This window comes from Athene noctua, chromosome 1 (genome assembly GCF_965140245.1).
Source record: "Athene noctua chromosome 1, bAthNoc1.hap1.1, whole genome shotgun sequence".
NCBI classification, from domain to species: domain Eukaryota; kingdom Metazoa; phylum Chordata; class Aves; order Strigiformes; family Strigidae; genus Athene; species Athene noctua.
This window is the reverse complement of record NC_134037.1, coordinates 7,544,425-7,566,163: the sequence shown is the minus strand read 5'-3', so window position 1 is coordinate 7,566,163 and position 21,739 is coordinate 7,544,425. Positions and strand designations below refer to the sequence as shown.

Below are 21,739 nucleotides of genomic sequence, written 5' to 3'. Positions count from 1 at the left end.
TAAACATCACTGCTCAGCGGCACTGCCCAGTCCCCAGAGTAAAATGTTGGGAGGCAGGGTCCAAAGCTGCCCCATCTAGTCCTTGAAGGTGGACATGCCACTGGGTCTCATGTGGCACCCTTTGGTCCCACCTGCAGATGTTCCTTGCAATGCTGCTGCAGCAGAGACTTTGGCCGCTGAGGCCGAGGCAGCCCATCTCTTCTGGTCCTACCTGCCACCTAGCCAAACCTCCGCGGGGAAGGAAGGTGCTGGGGGCACCATGGAGAGGTGTCAGCTGCCAGAACAGTACTTCCAGGGCAGACCCACACAGACACTTCTGAGGGAAACACAGTGATGTCCTTAGGAGGGTCACCTCCTCCTCGCTCGGGCATAGAATGGATGGAGTGACTATTTAGCATATACCAGTGGGGAAGAAGCTACAAGCAGATTTGAGAGAGGTCTTCCTTGGCCTCCTAAACCAGAGACCAGCTTCCCCATTTGCTCGACTGGTGGGCTCACGTGTGCCTGCCAGGTACCTGTGGGCCAGGAGCTTCGCACTGTCACCCAAAGCACCATGTGCTCTGCAGGCACAGCACCTCTTCCCGATCGCAAAAATCCCAGAACAGATGTGAAACCTTAGAGCTCTGACGAAGAGGAAATGTGGATTCCACCCGACAGAAATCCCTCCAAAACAAGGGAAAATGCTAATATAAAAATACAGCAAACAGCTTGGGAGAAAATCCGCCATCATCCTGTATGGCAACCATTGGGAAGGGCTAGCAGAGCATTCAACAACAGCAAAGGAGGCAGCGGGCCACTTTGAGTTGGCATTTGCACTTGAAAATTTTGGAGTGATTACTGAGAGCAGTCCTCCTTTTGTAAACATTTCTGTTATGCCTGCGTGGGTGTGAAGAAAAGTGCGGCTTTCAGCATATTTGTTCACAACAGGGCATATCGTGTGTATGCTAAGAAAGCCTAGGCACAGCTTGTTTGAAACAGTGGGGCGAGGTCTAAACTAATGCACAAACAGCTCTGTGCTGTTTGCACTGCCAGGTAAACCTCATCAAAGCAGGAAATACTGAGTATTGCAAATTATTCTGTGTCTAGATTTTACTGCCACATTCACAGTCAGTGGGAGATATACATGGCTCTTGACCTTTGTGGTCTGTGATTGACTGCATCAATGGACAATTGACCTTGATGCTTAATGGACAATAAGTGGTTTTAAAAATCAGTCTAAGATTGGATGCACTGTATAAAATAAAATTAAAAAAAAAAAAAAAGAATGAAAATAAACTTCAGTGACCCATTCTCCCACCGATGACATTGGCTCTCTAGCAATGTGACTCCTACTCCTTGAGTGGTAACGTTCCAAAGTGTCAATGGAGAGAAGAAAAAACCCATAAATAACCCTGAAGAACAAGTTTTTCCACTGCTTTGGCACGGGATTATGAAGCACACAGATTTACTATAGAAAAAAAAATCAGTTTCCCATTTCCCATGCTGAGTTACATGATCAGAGCATGATCACAGGCTCGCAGCTCCTTGGCTGCCATCTATAACACCCCAAACGTCACATTCATGTGTGCACTTTTCAAAACCATTCTTATTTTAAATTCAGCTATCAGCTCTAGCACTGGCTGATGATGGTTGTACTAGTGCTACTACCAATACTGAAAAACAAGCTGTGCGAAGCTATCTTTGGCAAACACTTAAAGCAAATATCCTCACTTCTGATCTTAACAAAGCCAAGATGACTTTCAGCATGAGTAACCCAAGTATTGTTATAATACCACCCCCCTCAGCAAAACAACAACAACAACAAAAATGCAACCTCCTTCTCTTTTTGACTATTTCTTAGGCATCTTTAAAAGCCCAGGGCATGATCTGGATTACCCAGTTCAATCAATGAAGTTAAATCCAATGGAGTTACACCCCAATGTACAGAAGCATAATTGAGACCAGATTTTGGCCCGAAGAACCTCTAAAACCATTTCTCCTCCCACCCCCTGCAAGAGTTACATTTCTGAAAGAAAAAAAAAAAAATAAATTAACTGAACAAGTCATGCTAGCAGGGCAACTAAATTGTAAAGGAGCGGGGAAATAAAGTTAAAAGAATACTTTGAGGGACACAAGGTTTACCAAATGGAGGTTCACAATGGCAACTCGCCAGTCGCCTGCAGGATGCAATCAATTTGCATAAAATACAGCAGACTGCAACAACCCTTGTGTTCATGGCAGCAGCAATCCCAACTCCACCACCTCATCTGCTCGGTTTTGTAGTTTCTATTCCACGTTACAGTGAGCTGAAGGCATAATTCACCCTATAAGCCTATTACTTGGGCTATTTCTAAATTATCTGTTCCAGGCAATCACGTACTCTGTCTGACGCACTCTCAGATGGATGTGTATCAGCTACAAGCTGGTGTGTGCTTCAGAGTGCTGCTGGTCCCAGGTAAAACACAGCCAACCTCTGGTAGGACACTTGCATAGTGCTGGTCTAGTAACGGGTACACAGTTTCTGTTTCAAACCTGTCCTGCAGCTGATGGTCTCCGAGAACAGACACCTGTCTTTTGAGGCAGACGCTGCACAGCTTCATATCCAGAGCCCAGGCCAGTGCTGTGATGAGCACATCTTTCTGACTTCTCCCTGACTCTGCAAAAGGGCATCGTCCAGCCCACTGCCTGGGAATCCTTATCAGGGGAATTAAGGAGGGCCCAGCTGGCACCATCCTCATCCTCCTGAGAGCTGAAGGTGCTTTCTGCCCGTGATCTTCCCAGCAGACCCAGTTTACACTGTCCCCGAAACCAGTCCCTGCCTGCCAGTGGAGATGGGCCCCATCACTAACTCCCAGGTAAGTCAGTTCTGAAGCCTTTACATCTCCTTCCTACAACCCTAAAAATGATGAGAAGTGAAAGCGTAACATCCCTGAAGTGCATGGGGAGGGGAAGAGGAAAAAAAAAAAAAAAAAAAATTTCACAGGACCTGCTTTTGAGTTCTGTTATTTCAGTGATGAAAGTTACAGGTTGCCTATAGATCAGACGGTGCCACAGTGGTGATGGAGCATGAAACCTCACTTAACTCCCACTTCACAGTCCCTGCAGCCCAGCCGCCAGGGTCCTCGTGCCGACCACATTCCTGCCACTACGCCCGTGGCTTTTCCTGGCTGACAGAAGCTAATCCTCACCAGTTGCATTTCAGAAAAACAAGTTTTCCTCATTTCATACTGAAACACTGATGCAACAGCTCTGTGTCTGAACGGGAGTGTAATCGGATACACGAGCAAGTTGTGTGAGTGCCGTTAGGGAAAGGGAACAAAATAAAAAAGGCAAATATATCAGTATCCAAATGTGAGCAGACAGGATTCCTGATTTACGGGCAGCAATCGGCGTTCAAATTGAATCTGCATTGCCTCAGCAAAGGCATCTGCTTATTGGACGATTTGTTTTTTAATGACCATTCGATGTTGCTTTTGCAGAATCCTAGTTAAAATGCCATGTTGAATAAGGCCAACTCTGTGCCTTGTACTACCACAGCCTAGTCCTGTGGTAGGTTTAGGACTGTGCCATGATTTGTAAAACCTGTACTCTGATACTCTAGGAAAATAAACACAACCTAGACAGAGAAAAGAAATATAAGAGTGAACCCCAAAGTGCTGAGTTCTTTCAGACTCAGGTGTGGGCCAGCCAGGCTTTAAATATTATTTCTGTTTAATCATGCAATAGCTATGCAAGACCTCAAGTGGAATGAAACAAAAACAGTTTATGTGCTTACTAGCAATAATACGGATTTTGTTGTAGGAAACCAGTATTTACTGTTAAAGTTATTAGGAATTAATTATTTTCTCTAAATCACTAGGTAAAAAGATTGAGAAACAAAGGTATTTCTGAAGGAATGCTTTGTTAATTCCACTAAAGGTAATAAAAAATTCCTTGTTTTTCAGACAAGGGTCTATTCTCCTTTTAATACATACCCAAGCCAGAGCAGCCCAGTGACCACGCTAAGGCGGCAGTGGTATTCCCACTGAATACCGCACCACAAGGAAACTGGAGAGGATGGACAGCCCAACCAGCTCACTCCCTACTACCACACCAAACAGGCGGACGTTTAGCAATTTCCCATGGTCACCTAACACCTGATCAAAGAGGTGCCTCATCTGCGGCATCAACTTTGTCTCTTGTTGGCACGGCTTTTGTACCAACGAGCAGCCATTCATCCCAGAAGAACTCAGTGGGACTGTCCGCAAAAAGCATCCCAGTGCTTTGGTGGAACATCAAAGCACATAGAGCTTTGCAGATTACAATCAACGTCCTGAAGAGCAGCAAAAAGCCTTGTGGGGAAGGCAGCGCAATCCACAGAGCTCGCACCGATGTAACACGCTCACGCTAATCGCCTTATTAAATGAGAGGGCTACCAGAGAGCTAACGAGTAGCCTTTGAGGGCTGGGTGTTTGCCTTTTCTAAATTGAGGAGGAGACAAGGGTGGGGAATAACATGGCAAATACTGCATCAGATCACTTACTCACTGCAAACTTTAATAAGTAGCTGAGTCCTCGCTGTTTTGGGATAAATAAGAGCAATCTGGGATTCTAAAGTATCCCATGACCATGAGCTTATTCAGCAAGAAAAGCATATAATCTACAATAGATGGGAAAGTCAGTCTGCCTTCCTCCGTTCAGCTCACCTCCCTCTGCCCTACCAGCACCGCATCTTCCCTGACTCGATGAAGTCTCAGCTGGAATTTTGAACTGCTGACTCTTAAATTTGCAGAGAAGACAGCGAATGCCACACAGCTTTGTTTCCAGTCAGGCTTATTTAAAGCTCATCTGCAGTTTTCACCTCCCAGATCTGTAAATGCTACTGCTGATTCATAACGAGGCAGAGAAGTACTCTATTAATCAAACCCAGCAGAACATTTTCTACAGGAGGCATTTATGTGAATGAGAGCAGCATATGAGGTTACACGTAGCTAGGAAGAAAATTACAAGGGGATCTCAGTTCTCGTGCTTCAGGGCATAAGCTGATGACCAGATGGGGTCAGGAAGAATTTCACCATCCTTCGTTCCTAGATATAGTGTTGCACAATAGGTAAACTATGGAGGCACAAGGAAGAAGGAAAAAAGCCGATTATAGCTCCATATTTTCCCCTTGCTTTCTTGGGAACTATGTCTCCAAACACCTTCAGATAGAAGACAATAGGTTAGAAAAAATATTGGGCTTTTGTTTGGCAGTTTTTACCCAGAAAATGATACACAAGAGAGCCCTGACTTCATATGTCCAATGAACAAAACACTAAGCCTGGCCAAAAAACCTGCTCTGGGAAGCTGGTGGGCAGCAGCTACCGTGTAATGGGTACTATCAACATATTTAATGTATTATAAGCATTTTACACTAGTTAAAGCTAGACTTCTAGATCTGGGAGAACTTTGCCACAGCTCATGGGAACAATTTTTTTGTTTCAATTCTCTGAGAGCTTTGGGTTCAAATTAACCCACTTACTTCTCTTTCCTACTGCAAATTAATAAACCAGTTGAACTTAAAAAAAGAAGAAAAAGAAAGAAGAAGAAAGCCACAACACTTTGTTAAAACCGCTAAGTTTCAGCTGGTATCATGTCAAAACCACTTGAAACATGAAACCAGAAATCTTCCTAGGTTGACTCAAAGACTATGTCTATACTAGGAGTGCTCTACCAGTAAAGGAATACTGGTACACAACATTGGCAAAGGACTCCTGGTGTAGATGCAACTATAGCAGCAAAACTGAGTTTTAAATCGGTCTAGTAAATTGAACCAAGAGTTTTGCTGACAGACTTGCATCTAGCTGAAGTTCTCCAACAGTTCTAGCAAGTGAATTGGTCAGGAGCAACACCTCTTCACATGCTGGACAGACACAAATATGTCAGCACAAATTCTGAGTGTAGAAATGGCCAAAATTAGGCAGAGGTTGTTTTGAAACTCTTTTGAAAAATTTAACCAGCTCTGAATGTAGATAAATGACAGAATCAGTTTATTTTGTAGGCTTCACAGTTTTGTCACAAACTTCTGGCATAGCTGCAGTTAAACATCTTATTTCAGTCTTATAATCTGTGACACATGGTACTTTATGATTTCTCTCAGTGCAATGAAATCTGTCTCTCAGCATGCAATCATAAATGTTGCATACAACCTTCAGAGATTTCTCCATAACCCAGTTTGTTTATTGTAACAGTGGTCAGCACTGGTGCTAGAAAGAAACTGCCACATGAGAAGATTGTATTGTCATTCCGATAGAAAGACCATTAAATGCTGGCCGCTTCCCTCAATACAAGTGCAAAATAAAAACTCTGAATAAAAATGTTCATTCTCTTATACGCTAATATGGACTATCGCACACACAGAAGGCAGAGCAACGTGTCAGTTAGAATTTCACCAGATTCCTGCTCAGTTCACATATATTGACTATTTTGGATCATTTTGGGTTTATGGCAAAAAAGATATTTTAAAAAAGAAAGACATTTTCAGCTTCAAATGCTACAGAAAAATCCACTTCACACCTAGCTTTGCTTGGAACACATCTCTCACTCTGTAACAGCCTCTTTTACTGCAGTTGAGACACAAATATCCATAAGCAATTACTACTGTTGCCTGTGCAAGTCAAACCTATGGTTCTGTCTCTTACCTGTAATCTGACTCTGTCCTTGTGGATTAAAAGGACTTGGTGCAGAGTTCAGAGAGGGCCGTGGGCTCTGGGTCGGGACCCCTACTCTCATACTGGGATGAGGAATGCGCCCTAAATCACTGAGGCGTTCAGAGAACAAACTAGGTTTAGAGTCATCAAGCTTCTGTCTGTGCCCTGGAAACAGCAAATCATAAAATAAAAGCGTTAATAACAAGATTTAGTAATTTAACACACCCAAAAAACCCCAAAATGACCTCTAAGGACCTGTTATTAGAGTTAACGGACTTATAGGTATCTCAGTTACCCCCGACAACACAGTGACATCGGTGGGGGGATCTGTGTTTTGGACGTGGTTGTTCTGGTGAAAGCCTTATCAAGCACAGCTGTCCCCATATGGATGTGTAATATGCTGCAATTTGGATCAAAATAAGCACTTATGAGGACACCCACACAAGGTCTTTTTTGTCTTTTTTTGTTTTTTTCTTTCTGCTTTAACTTCACTAGGTAGTTAAAGGGACAAACTTTCTCTTCCAAAAGTAAGCCTCATATGTAAGTACAAGTTATCAAGTGGGACAATTATTCCATGCCTGGCTTATATGTTGGGGATTTTTCCTAAGAAAATGAAAGCTTTTCTTCTCCCCTTACTTTTTAGTTTAACTCTGTCACAGTTAGTCATTAGCTTTCATTCCTCTGGGAGATTCTCCAAAAAGTAAATAGTCACTGTCATTTGAGGAGAGCAGTATCGCAAGGAAAACCTTCAAAGCTTCTGGCCCAGACTGGATCATATGCTCCCTTGCATGGTCAGTCTTCCTCAGGGCTCCTCCTCCCCTCCACTGCCCTCGTGCCATATGGCCACATTAGGAACACTCATTTATGGGTGCTCGGTTGTTGAAATGTAAATGGAAAAAATGGCAAAAGCAACAGCATGCCCCAAGTGGTACTGCTCATATCGCTATTGAAATGTTTCAGGAGTAAAGGCTTTACTTCTCTAATTGTTTTATTTCTGTTCCTAGGCTTAATTTCTATCCGAAGCAGTTATAGGATGCTCCTCGCCCAATGGTGCCTTTGAATGTGAGGCACAGAAGGTGCTATTTCTATCATCCAACATATGGAGAAACAGGCATGCATAGAGATTAAGGTCTCTAACTTAATTTAACTTTAGCCATTCATAAATCAGGCATATAGTCTAAACTCTTCTAATGTAGACTTCCTCTACAGTTAATGGAAAGAAATAGCTACTTCCAGAGGGCAATTCATCTCATTTGTCTCTGACACCAGTCTTAAAACAGGATGATTCACCTTCTGAATTTGCTTTCTCTTCCTTCTCTGATCAGAGAGGGAGCACACATGACTAGTTTAATTAGACACCCTCACCATTAGTCAACATTAAAAGGAATTAATCTTACCCTAAGTTACGAACCAAGCTCACACAAAAAGCCTCTGACAGAGCTGAAATGGGCACCCAGACCCCCTGACTGCAACCCAGAACCACGTCTGCCTCCACCCCTGTAAGCAGTGCCAGGGCACAGGCACAAGCAATACCTGAGTAGGGTATTTTTATGGTTTTAACAATAAGAAGGGTCTCTGCTGGGGTTTGGGCTTGCACCCTTGCAGATGATCCCCAGTGGCCTGAGATAATCCACGTTCTCCATCACCAGTGTGAACACAGCCACCTGTCTGGAGGCTATCGGAGTTCAGCTTTGCAGACACGGTCAGACTGTGTCCCATTGGTCTCAGGGCCACAGAACCAATTCTGGCACTGGTTAATTTATTTTAAAAACATAAATGAGGCCACTGAATCTTGAGATTGAACTATCAGACTACCACTCTTAGAAAAAATGCCTTTTAATGGTACCTCTCACCACAGTACAGAAGGGCATGTATTCACATCATCTAACTGAGACCAGGTTCCTACATGACATGTAGGCAAAGTGATGTCAGTCCTAGGCAGCTAAATCCAATCTAGATTTAGAGAAATCATGGTTCTAGATAGAGAACTGTGGGATTCAGTTTGGGAGATGAGAAGAAACTGGATGAATTTAATTTTGGAGAAAACTTCTCTGCAATTTAAAAAAAATTAATTAGTTGAACCATTATTTTGTACTTTGAAGTATGATTTTTCTCTACCAGGATGACTCAGACTAAAAGCATGGGGGAGGCGAGAGCTTTCTCCTTAAGGAAAAGGTGCAGCTCTGTGTTAGAGCTGACATAGGTGGCTACTCCTCTCTCCAGGAGATATCAATCACTTTAAAGGGGGAGCAATTTTTGGGGGACTTGTAACAACTCCATAATGGCAGCTTGATTAGCAGGATAACATCTAACCTGATAGTCTTTAGCATTATCTTTTCAATCAATTTAAATTATAAATTAATTTACAAGCTGGATGCTTTTAAATTCTGAAGAAATGGCTTTCACACACAGACACAGTCAGTATTCTTTTGGGATTTTTCCTTCGCCATCTTCTTTTCCTCCACAATTTTTATGTATTTTCTTTTCCCTTTGCCAGTTATATTTTCCACTCTGTTTTTTAAAGGCATCTCCTTCCCCTCCTCTTTTGTCTTCTACTCATTCCTAATCACATTTCAGGAAATTCAAGAGGGCTCAAAATAAGACAAACATGATTAGCCTATCTTTGGCCTCACACACGAGGGCTGACTTTATCTGGGAATGAGTCCATTCCCAAAGTGAATTTTATTTTTAATTTTCGTAGAAAAATCCTATCCTCTGTTCATACAGTGCCCTTTTTTTGCTAAAGAATCACTAACAAACCAGTGCACAAGCTATTTTAACTGTCTTCAGATAACTCAACGAACACTTGCTATATAGGTCACCACTCCTGCACCAACCAGTGCCTGGTAACCCCCACCTGTGTTTTCATCATGCTGTTTGCCCATGCATAGCTTTGCTGGAAAAGCATTTAGATTTCATTATGTGTATTATTATTATTATTATAATGAAGTAGGTCTGTCACATGAGGGCAAAATTCAGCAGGATAGCAGTGCATTTTAGTGTAGGCAGGGTGGGGGGTAAAGAAGAAAAAAAATGACAAAAAAGGAGGTGAGAAAAAAAAAAAAAAAAGAGAAAAAAGATTCCCACATCTGGTTGAATTGAAATGATCTAGAGATGTTGGTTTTGGGTGTTGCCATCTCCCCCCCCCCCCAAAAAAAAAAAAAAAAAAAAGAAAAAAAAAGTCGGGTAAAGAGACCTATATGCACATCTGGAAGACCCCAGGCATCAATGGAACTGCAAGTCCCCAGAAACCAGCAAGGGGCCAAACACAGACTTGCATTTCCCTGCATTCCCCTTCTGGACATTTAAAATTTAGGGTTGTAACACGGAGTCATGTTGTGACAAAGAGATGCACAGAAGGAGCCACACTCCCCCAGTGAAACGTCCCAGCGAGATGAGATGACATTACAGCTTCACATGTTATGGGTTACTATGCTTTGATAAAAGCTAAGACGTGCTCACGTTGAAAATAAGCACAAAACTCAACAAAAACTTCATATTCAAGAGGTGCTCACAAAGCAGTGTAGGCAACTTAAATAAATCTTTTTGCCCTGATTCCTGTGCAGATAAAAAAAAATAAAAAATCCTATTAAGTACAGAGGAACCATGAGGTATGGGCTGAAAACACTCTAAAAAGGCCTTCTGAGTAGCACATAAGCAGCAGCAATGAAATATGTGATACATGTTTAAAACTCATTCCACAAGCTGCTTTTCATCTCTCATTGATATATGTGTCTGTTGACAGAGAAATTCCTGATCCCAGGGGAGTACGCTAAGAAAAGCTGTATTCCTTGGTCTCAGTCATGAGGTGTAATTTTATTTCAGGAAAAAAGATTAGGGTAGCAAGTGTGGATAGCTCGGGGAGAATCTGTGATCTGCTGCAGCAGTGAGCACATTAAAAAGCAATATAAAAGCTACATCAAGAACAGAATAAAATAATGTTGCAGCTATCCCAATGCCTGCAACACTGCATTTAGTGCCAGTTGCTCTGTTACAAAGATGATTTTGTGGAATGGATTGGGCTTGGAGGGGAACAAAATGGTTATGGACACAGGCAGTCTTGGACACAAAATGCAGTCAAAAAGATTGAGGCTGTCCCATGAGTTACTGAATGAGGGTGGGACCCAGCAGCCATTGGAACAGATCAGGTCACAGGCAAGGAGATGGGAAAGAGTCGAGAAAAATTGAGAGATAGTAGACAAAAGCTACACAAGCTGTTCTGATTTGTCTGTTGTCACAGTACAAAACATGTTAGATATTATAAATCCATTATTCGCTCAAAAATAATGAGCAATATTCTGGTCTTTCCCCACTACTCAGCTATTTCAAGCCAAACACCAACCTGAGTATTAGTTTCTGGAGACAGAAAGCATTGCCACTAATCCACCCCAGTACCAATTTTGGCCATTTTACATGAACCAAACCAGAAAATAGTACTGAGAGAGTGCAACAAAGTCAGTGCAAACTGCAGCCAGCCAGCCAGTGCCTGCACTGCTGCTTCAGCTCGCCAGTCCGGGATGGCCTCAGAACATGTTAAAGTGGCCCGCAGAAGCTAACATTCAATTATCACATCCCAGGCATGGCAGAAGATGTGAGGAGGCTTCATCTCCAGCTTAATCATTTCAGTTTAAACTGAACGAAGGAATGTCTCCCAGATCAAAGCAAGGCAATCTTGAGTCTGCTGGATGTGGTAACTGGAAAGGGACGTGAGCTCGTCTCTCATCACTGAACTTCCACTGCTCTGCTGGAGAAGTCAAGATGTAAATTGGGCCATGGAAGAGGCTGACTTGCAGAATGTAAATGTGGTGTTGATGCTTGAAGATTTTTACCTCCTCGGGGAGGAGGAGTGTGTGTTTTTATCTTTCAGCTTGTGGGTGTGGAACTGAAAACTAATCAGATTATGCTACACGTGGCCTCACCAGATGCTGACACTCAGGGACTCCCTTTCTTTGTACCGTGTACACCACCCACCAGTTTTTTTGTCTGTGTGGTTTTTTTTCTGGTACCAAGGAGATCTGGTTACCAGATTTTCAACAGATGCTTTTATCACTCTCAAGTGGGTTAGCTATTTTCAGTCATCGCCCAGTTCTAGCTTTTTTGCTTTTGCCTTAACAACAAGTATCGTGGGAGTCAGGTGTCTCCATAAAAGAGCCAAGGGAAGACAGAAAGGTCATAAAAGTAAGAACCTGGGCTCTCACCTGCAGGGGACACATTTGCTGGGACATCCCAAGCAGAATGGAGGGTGATGACCAAACGTGAAATACCACCATGGTTTCTGTTTGCTATATGTCATGAGTGTGCTCAGCATCAACTAGTGAAGTTTGGAAAGTCACTCCATGAAGTGATTATGGCTGGAAAGGGCAAACAAAATAAAAATTCTTTGAACTCCAGGGCCAGTAACTGAGGCTTTCTATGGCTTTGGGTACAGTGCTGAGAGTGAAAAAGAAGAAAACTTTAATAGAAAAGGGCCTTTCCTTCAGGCTAAGGGGTGGCAGAAGGAAGAATAACCTAATTTACAAGCCATGAATTTATAGCCTGTACACTCCAAGCTTTCCCTGACTTCAAGAGAAGCACAACAGAGACCAAGAACCCAAGTTTTGATTATTCCCACTGTTCTCCAAAGGTGAAGTGCTTTAAAAAGGTAAAAAATGGGCACATTTTTTCCTACTAACATTGTACTTCTTTGAGACCAGCACTCTGATTATGTCTCTAACACTAGCACACTAATGACATACTTCTCTGTACATATGGTAGAAGACAATTTCACACCACAAAAAAAACTCAGCTTACATTTCTCTGAATTTCATCACACATTTTCCTTAAATCCTCTTTGGGTATCTTCCTGCATTTCATCCCATTTGATCCTATGGATCAGGTGTAACTGGAAGATACTGATACAGGCTTGACTGTGAATTCAGCTACAGGCTTGTAAAGCTGAAGTCAAGGGAGCCACGTTTATGCCACGGTAAAGGAGTTGAGACCTGAGCCTAAGGCTTAACAGCTGTTGTGCAGGGACTGAATAATGCTGAGCATTCAGCACGAAGCAAAAATATTCATTGTTCTGTTACAAATTTCAGAAAATACATTATTGCAGCAAGATGTCACTCCAAAGCAGTGTCAATCTATGCACTGGAGGTAAAAATAAGAGAACTATAAATCAGCAAAAGCCTAGAAGATGTATGTCAGCTCTTTGAAAGGAAAAAGTCTCTGAAGCAAGTCACAAGAGTTCTTCTTGTGTCCCTTGTCTTGTGACAAACTGTCATCCTCAGGCTGGCTTCCCATTCCCAGTCCTACCAAACGCACCCAACCCAAAGTTCATGACAAAAACCCCAAAACAGAAAAGAGCCAAACAATTTTTACCCAGGAAAGGGGAAAGCTTGGAACCCTTCCAGTCTCTTGGGTAAAGACACAATTATGAGAAGAAAAATATAATCCACCCAAGAGACATAATTACATAATTAGGCCATAGGCTGTGCATAGGAAAGGTTCTTATAGTTCATAAAACAAGGAGCTACATAGGTGCAGTAACTGCAGTTAATTCACTCAATGGAGAAAAAAAAAAAAAAAAAAAGTTTGTTTTTTTAAATAGCTGAGGGCACCAGTTTGCATTAGACTGGAGAGCTTATTCTCCCGACTGTACACAGAGCCCTATTAGTGTCAACAGGAGCCACTCAGACGCAGGCAGCAAACAAGACCCTGTCTCTTTTTGTTCTTAAAAAAGACATATTTTTTACCCAAAGCAGGTAAGCTCTGTACCTAAAACTACTGCAGAGAACTAGAAATAAATAAAGACAGAGGAACATATGCTGTGGATGGGCTCAGTTCCTATACGCAGATCTAACGTGGCCCATTGCCAAAGTGCCACTGAGCAACTCCTCCCTGACCCCTGCTCTCCGAAGGTCTGCGGACGACTGGTTTGGCTCCAGAAGGGCCAGATCCACCTCCCGGGGGAACCAGTTATGCTACTGTCTTCCCGGAGCTGTGGCTCCAACACGGAGTGAGCAGAGGCAGGGTAAGGTTTGAAGCTCTCTGGTGTTGATGGTGATCTCCCCACTGATGTACTGGGAGCAAAAGCAAATGTCGACTCAGCTCATCTGACAGACAGCCCGCCCAGCACAGGGCAGTCAGAGCTTCCAGCAGGTCAAAGGGAGGAAGGGGCAGGAGGAATGGGGGAAATGACCCCATGGGTGTGTCCCTTCGTGCCCATGGGAACGACTCTAACGCAACCATTGCAAAGCCTTTGGGGATACAAAGTGCTATCTACTTCTAAAATTCAGCTGGGCTCTGTGAAAAGCATGCATCCAGCTGAAAGACAGACCCAGAGGTCAAGGCTTTTTAGCAAACTCCAACAGCTGCAAAGGAGCTTCTTGCTCCCACAATTTCTCTAGGTAGAGAGGTGAAAAATGCCTGCTCGGAGCAGCGTTCCATGCTGCTCCTCTGGGTGGCAAGGGACTGACGGGGGGCATGTGGCAGCAGCTGAGCTGGCCAGGAAGTCTGCACAGGGAAAGTCGTGTCAAAGCAGCAAAACCAGAAGATTTAAGGAATGAAACCAAAACAGTGCTTTGAGAAAAAGGACAAGCAGAGCACGAAGGGGCTCAAGCATGATTGCTTTTGCACTGGTTCCCTCCACCCTTCAACTCATCCCAGAGTTGCAAGATCCATGCTGCCCTCTGCTCTGCCCTCCTGCTGTGGTACAGCCTCAGCTCACCAGTAAATGAGCAAAATCTCCCCTTGCTGTAGTGTGGTTTTTTTGTTGTTTTTTTTTTTTTTTTTTTCTCTTTCTTTTCGAAAAGTTTTTAAATTCTGACCTGGATCTTGAAGCTTGTTCTGCAAAGCTGAGCAACACCCCATACGAACATCAGCACAAACCGGCTGGGTTGGGGAGGGAGCAGGTGGGACCCCCTTGCACCACAATGCTCTGCCTTCACCTTTATCCATCCTTCACGAACATAAAGGAATCTGTGTGCACGTATGCCAGGAAACCAGCTAAACATTGCTGGCATCGCCGCTCGGAGACATTAAAGACAACTCATATAAACAGAGACTGTCACGCAAGTCTCAGTCCCTGCCTTAATTCCCTTTGCATGCTGGTATCTGTTACGCTCTCCCCCTCCTCCTCCCCCCTTTTTTTAGCTGAAGGGGGGAAGAGGGAGAGCGAGGGCTGTCCCACAAAAGCGCAAGAGCTCCTCATTCTGACTTTATCATCATTATCCTAAACCAGAAATATCTTTGAGGAATAAGGCTTCCCCCACACGCCAAAGGTAGCTATCCTATAAAGAGCCCACCAACTTCTGTTGCTTGCTGCAGCGACCAGCAGTAAAGATCACAGCAAATGAAGGGGGTGAGAGGGGGGGAGAGAAAAAAAAAAATCTCCATGAACTGGCCTCCCTCCAGCTGGCAGGAGGAGATGGTTTTCTTAACGCTTGCGAAACCTGATTACTTTAAAAGAACGAAAAGGGGGGTGATGTAAACACAGCCATTAAACCAGATTTAAGGCGCTTAGTTTAAATCTAGTGTACGGGCTCTCTGATGCTACGCTGCTCTGCTCTCTAGACATCAATGAGGTGCATTTTCATTTTTGGTTTTGTTTTACACCCCCAAAACCAGGAGCGTACTGCAGGCTGAACACTGCGGTTACAATGGGAATTCAGGCATGGAAGAAACAACAGTTAAGCAATAATAGATGGATGTGTGCATGTTTGCACTCTATCTTTCAACAGATTGTTTTGCTGTGTTAGAAGACTACTGTGTTTATCCATGCTGCAGGTTTTAAGCAGATTGTTTAAACTCGATTAAAGTGGGATATTTCTAAAATAACCTTACTAATAAAATTCAGATGGCTAAAGAAACCTGAAAACATGGTTAAAAATAAAAAAAGATGCCATTTCAATCTACAGTCAGGGGTAACATGATAACACCAAAAGAAAAGAGTCTTTACAAGTTCGACTTGAAGGATTATCTTGTGTATCAGCACCCTCTGTGGCAGAGTAGCATTTATCCATGTATCCACCCATGTTAATGCTGTTGCACAATTCACTACAGCCGTGATAGACAGATAATTGCTTTATCCACCCAAGTGTAATAAACGGAGTCTACTATGTTAATCCTTGTATTCTTATTGTCTGCGAATGCCAAGTAAGGGAGAGACGTATACTGAAAACCCTACCCGCTCCTTCCAAAACTACTGGAGTTTACTCACCCTCAGACCTGCTAAGTGTTCTTACTGCATTCCACTCCCTTGCTTGCAGTGCCAAGTATTTTGAGTAGTATCAGGTTATTGTTATATAAAGGGCACCTACACTCAGGCTATATGGAGGCAGAAGCCAGCATGCAGCAGCCTTTGGGAAAAAAAAAAATCCAAATACTCTCAAACATATTTTTCTGCTCAGTAAGTAAAACAGGCCAAGTATTATTTGTTCCTGGGCATAGCACAGAAAGTAATTAACCTGTCCTTCTAAAACGACATCTATTCAGTTTGTGTGGAGTCTGTCTGACTGTTGAAAAATGTCATTTAGCTGCTGGCCCATCGGTGTTTTCCACAAAAATCTATAAATATTTTTTATCTTGAATGTCAAAAACAGGCGTATCCTTTAAAAGGTTTACAGATTCTTGGCAGCTCCATGACCTTAGGTTTGTGGCATCAAATTTTTAACGACAGTTTGATGGATGCCTCCCTTTCTTCTTCCTGAAAGGTATAAGGAATTGGTGGTTCCCCCAGTAAAAATTATGCATAACGCTGTTCTTTGCACTCAAGTACATAAAAAAGTCTTGTGCTACTGGCAGTAAGTGGGTTTACTGGGGCAGCTTTCATATTGCAGAAGGTATTCAACTTTCTGTGTAATCAGAGCACTTGCACAAGCACCTACACGACACACAAATTTTGAAGGTGGACAGCCTTAAGCAGCACATAAATGATGCAGCTGAGATTAAGAGAAGAAACATTGGCCTGAAGATCCTGCTAACAATCCTTGAGATGAGTTGCAGTTTTTATCCCCTTGTAATACTCCACCTCGACCTGACAACATCAGCAGGGGCATTTTTGTCTCAGGTGGAAGCTGGGATGGATTAACCTCTGCTTCAGGTCTTTGAGGGAAAGAAAGTGTCATTTAAAAGCTAAACCACAGCCACAGGGGATGGATGGATGGATGGATGGATGGATGGATGGATGGGAGTGTGGTTTTAACAAGGTTGTCCACTATCACTAGTGATATTAAAGTGTAGGGTGTTTTATGCATCTTCAACCAATTAATGTGAATTATTTTATTTAATAACTTGGATGATACAATACAAATTATGATTAAAAAATCCTGAGATGACATCAGTAGGGAGGAGTACTCCAGACTTTGGAGAAAGGGGTCAGAATTCAAAGTGATCTTAGGAAACTGGAATAATTATATTTGCCATGCCATTAGTAAAGTGGCAAGCAGTAAAAATTAAGTGCATTGTACTACGCTTTGGAGCAAGAAATCAAATGCTCAGATGCACCACAATGACAAACCTATTAGCCAGCAGCACTGCCCAGAAAGATCTGAGGTAGCAGGGAGCTGCAAGTTGAATGTGAGTCAATAACAGGATTCTTTTTTTTTTTTTTTTTTTTTTTTAAACAAATGAGGTAAATGCAGTTCTGGGAAGGATTAATGGTTAAGTTGCATAGAAGACACAGAAGGTAACTATTGCACTCTGCTCAGAAGTGGTGAGACATCAGCTGGACTGCTTTATCCAGTTTGAGACACCACCCTCTAAGAAAGATACAGACAAATGAGAGAGAATCCAGAGAAGAGCAACAGGAGCGATAAGAGATGTAGAAAGCATGACCTACATGGAAAAGCTGAAGGAAATACATTTGTTTAGTCTAGAAAAGAGACAAGCAGGAAAGGACATGATAAGAGTAAAATGTTTTCTAAAGAAAATGGTAATCAATTGATCTCTATGTCATCTGAGAGCAGAACAAGAAAGAGCTGGCTTCATTTGAGGTAGAGGAGATTTAAGAGATTAATGTATGATATTAGCAAATTCCTTTTTAAGTATAAAAGAAAAAGAACACAAAACCCAGACTTGGTAAGTAAGTGGAAGGAACAGTACTGGAGGATTTAAGAATTTGGACAGATGTCAGTGATGATCTAAGTATATATAATACTTCCTCTGAGGAAAAATGGTCTAGGTCGCCTGAGGTTTCTTTTAGCCCTACTGTTGTAGGACTGAGCGATTGTCTGTGCTTGGTTAAGTCACGTACACAATATTTTTAACATGAGTACATCAAGTCAGGCAGCTCATGCTAACTGTGGGCCTGATGCTGCAGAGAGTTCAACATCTCCAGATGCCATGAAAGGGCACAGTGAAATGCAGGCTGTGTCTGCTTAGGTATTCCAGACCACATGGAACCTGAGTTTGGAAACGCTGGTCTTAACCCCTCTGTGCCAGCCTCTATGGCTGTAACTTCAGAAAAACTTCCTTTCTTTGCCTCATAGTGGATATTAAAAGATTGACATCACCATTAATTTAGCAAGCGTGACTCTGAGTTTCCACTAGTTTTTGGGTGAGACACAATGAAGTAAAACTAGAATTTCATACCCAATGCTCAAGAGTGTTCCTGCATCCCCAGATGAAGGTCCAGAAGACCATTTACATATTATAGTCCATGACTGGTGTTGGTTGTTGTTTTCTTATTTGTGCTGGTTACTCGAAGAGAGATAGTCCCATGCCAGTATGAAGAAAAAGGGACATCAAAATGACAAACTTCTTGGAGAAAAAAACCAAACAACTAAGCCTGGAAGCAAATAGACAACCTATGTCGTCTATAAGAGTGTAGGGAATTCCTCAGCACAGTGACAGACTATAAAATCTTGGGATTTTCCAACAAGACAGTCTCATTGTTTGCATTATTTGCTGCTGGAAGTGCTTCACTTGTAACTATCTCCACTGGATTTATTTTTTTATCCTTTGACAGAAAAGAAAAGCTACATTCTGTTGTGAGCTACACAAACACAAATCCCATCCTTGGTACAGAAACTCCAGCCCTACATACATTCATCTCAGACACCCCCTGAGCCCCAAGGCTGACAGCCTCTATCCCAGACTGGCTGTTCAATAACATCATGCCCAAAACTCAGCAAAGCATTGCAAGTGCAGGAGATGAAAGTTTTTGGCCAAAGTTAATCCCATCTTTACTGGCTTTGAAGGTCACTAATTCAGTGCCTAAACCAGGTGTTTAACCTGCTCAGGAGCAATACATTGTGCTGAAAGCCCCAGAAGGTATGGAGGGAAGGGAGGTGAATGACACAATTGCATTTGGCTGCAGGGAATCTAATATTTTTTTGAAAGGCTCTGTCAGGGGGCTGACCCTTTTGCTGACAGTTGTAAAGTTTGTTTAGTAATGGGGAGACTCCCGTGAACTTAAAAACAATAGGAAAACAGAGTCCTGGAGAATAAATCTCGCCCCCTGCCCCGGTTGCCTGTGCGTTTGGCTACCAGAAGGTAACAAATCCCCAGGAATGCGGGTGGTGGGGGGGATGCGCCTGCAAGACGGAGCTGGAGGGTGGCCAACACAAGCAGCGGGCGATGCCATTCACGGCACGGCGAGCTGCACTGATGAACACCCAGGGAAAGCCTGGGAAAGGCTGGGGCGACCGCAGGCAAAATGTCCCCTCCAGCTGCTCCAGCTGCTTCTGCAGAGAGCTCTTCAGGAGCTCATGCCACAGAAAACTCAAGATACCTCTTCTACTGCTTCCAGCCATATCGAATTTAGTAGAAGGTGGGCTTCTTCTCAAGGTATGACGGGGAAGATCAGTCCAAAAAGGAACTGGTATTTATTTCTGAATTCATGAGTCTCCCTTGTCCATGCACCGAGAGAGCTCAGAGGGCATTAATTTTTGGTCACTGGACGGGATGTAGCACACGAGACAGGGAAACCTGACTTACCACCAGTCCCTTGAGCTGCACAATCCTCCTCCAAGTTCATTTTTTAAAGAAGATTATAGCTCCCAGGCCTTACTTTGACCCTGCTGTAACTACTCCATTATTTCACTGCTAAACAGAAACCCACTTGTGCATTACATTGTAGGTGCAATCCTCTGGAAAAAGGAAAATCAAAGAAGCAGAAGCTGTAAATGCCTAGTTATAAAAATCACAAGTTGTTCAAAGGGGCAGCTGTGAACTTGATAGCTTTCAAAGATGTACATAAGCCCATACATTTAGCCCTACATATATATATATATATATATATATATATAAACACTTCAAGCTTGGAAAAACATTTGAATGCATTGAATCATCAATGACACATGCTTCAAATAATCTGTAACTATTTTATTATTATTTTGGTGTGTCATTAAGTTTGGATGTCCACTACAGTGCAGCAGCGGAAAACATCTCTGCAACGCAAGAGTGGCAAGAATATTTTATTCTGCTCTCTTGAAACAGGCAGAAATAACAGTAAAGTCCTTAAATGCTGGAAATACTCATCATCCCCATGCTATTAATATCACCTTAATAGCTTGTTCTATTTAAAGCAAGTTTCTCTCTTTGGGTTTTATTTTGCGGGTGGCAAATCCTCATTTAACTCGCAGGATAAAAAAGTATGAACCTACAGTTGGAAAAATGGGATTGTATGGGGCACAAGCCATCCACCAGAGCCATGAATAGAGGCTCTGCCACTGTCTTCAGCGGGAGACAGCCTGGCCCTGAAGTCTTTACAGCTTGCACAAATTTGAATTTTATTATTTGCTTTGTTTTTAATGTCATATGACTCATTTTAAGGAATAATATAGCTGCTTCCACTTTAATGGTTACAGTTATGTCTCTGTGAAGCCAAAAACTTGATCCCTCAGTTATGGAATTTTAGATACAAGCTGTATAGTCTACCTTTTAGCCTTACCGCTTGCTTTTTTTTTCCACGGAGAAAAGGCAAACTCAAGCTATTGGCACCATTTATTAGAGGACAACACATACATACGAGTGTTTCCTTTTTCTTTAAGCAAACCCTGATTTAATTCCATCAAAGAATGATGGAAAATAGAACGCAAAGTGCTCTTCCCCTTTTGTCCAAGAAAAGTAAAACAAGCAATGCTGGTGATGCTGAAGAAATTGGATATCTTTTAGTGGTGCATTGCCTTGGTTTTTTTTACAAGTAAAACTCATCTGTCTTGACCAATTTAAATGAAGTAAAAAGGCAACAACAGAAAAGTGGGATGGAAAACTTTTTCCAGCTTCAACACAAACTGTGAGGAAGTCAAAGCTTAAAAAAAGAAAGTGATTTTTTTGGTAAAAGTCTACAGAGAGCTCAGCACTATGACAAAGGAAGAAATTTGGATTTTAACTCGTCTCCATGTAGGATGGATCATTCCTTGTCCTTTCACTCCAGCTTCCCACAGAGCCCATGGAATTATTCTCCTTTTGGCAGCTGTCAGTGTCCCCATCATTGAACAGTTTTGATGCACAAGTTATTCCTCCCTTGACAAAATACTAAGTGTGTTAATGATTCCCCTTCATCAAAGGACCAACATTAGACTAGGACTGAACCCAATTTCTAATCCCTGATGGATTTATATGACCAAACTACTGCCAAGAGTGATCTGCTGTCCAGTCTACCCCCAAGCATCTGGCAGCATTTCCAACAAGACATTGGTTCAAAATTATATACCTTGTACACAGTAGGGAAAATATGCTCCCTTCTCCAGGGTACTGGTATTTCACTGCATCATTTGAACTAAACATCTAGCCCTGACACACCAGGTGTGTCATTGCACTCTCTCAACAGGTCTGCTGGTAATTTACTTCCTGCACATCACTCAGATTTGAGAGTGAAAAGTGTTTTTTCTGGTTTTGCTTTTCTTTGATAGATTTCTTGATGGTGTTTAAGAATGAGTGATATTACTGTTTGCTAATGTTTTGATAATGTTTCTTGCTTTCTTGTTGATTGTGGCATAAATCTTCATGAAAATAAATAGATGCACACATGTATAAAACTGATGTAAAGTGAAAGTCAAGGCTTACTCCCTTGACAGCTAAGATAACTGTACCTTGACCAAGCTCTGTGGTTTTCACACCTTCGTATTTAGTGTTTGGATACCTCCTCTGCTTTCACAAAAACAGCAA

At 42.4% G+C, this 21,739-nt stretch overlaps 1 protein-coding gene across 6 annotated transcripts in view; it reads right to left on the bottom strand.

Annotated features, from left to right (window-relative positions):
- RUNX2 (RUNX family transcription factor 2) overlaps positions 1–21,739 on the bottom strand; it is a 222,619-nt gene that overhangs the window by 99,246 nt on the left and 101,634 nt on the right. For all 6 annotated transcript variants that reach the window (XM_074895496.1, XM_074895495.1, XM_074895498.1 and 3 more), the window contains one exon: positions 6,638–6,811. In XM_074895496.1, the coding sequence (XP_074751597.1) occupies positions 6,638–6,811 (174 nt within the window). The remainder of the gene's footprint in view (positions 1–6,637; positions 6,812–21,739) is intronic.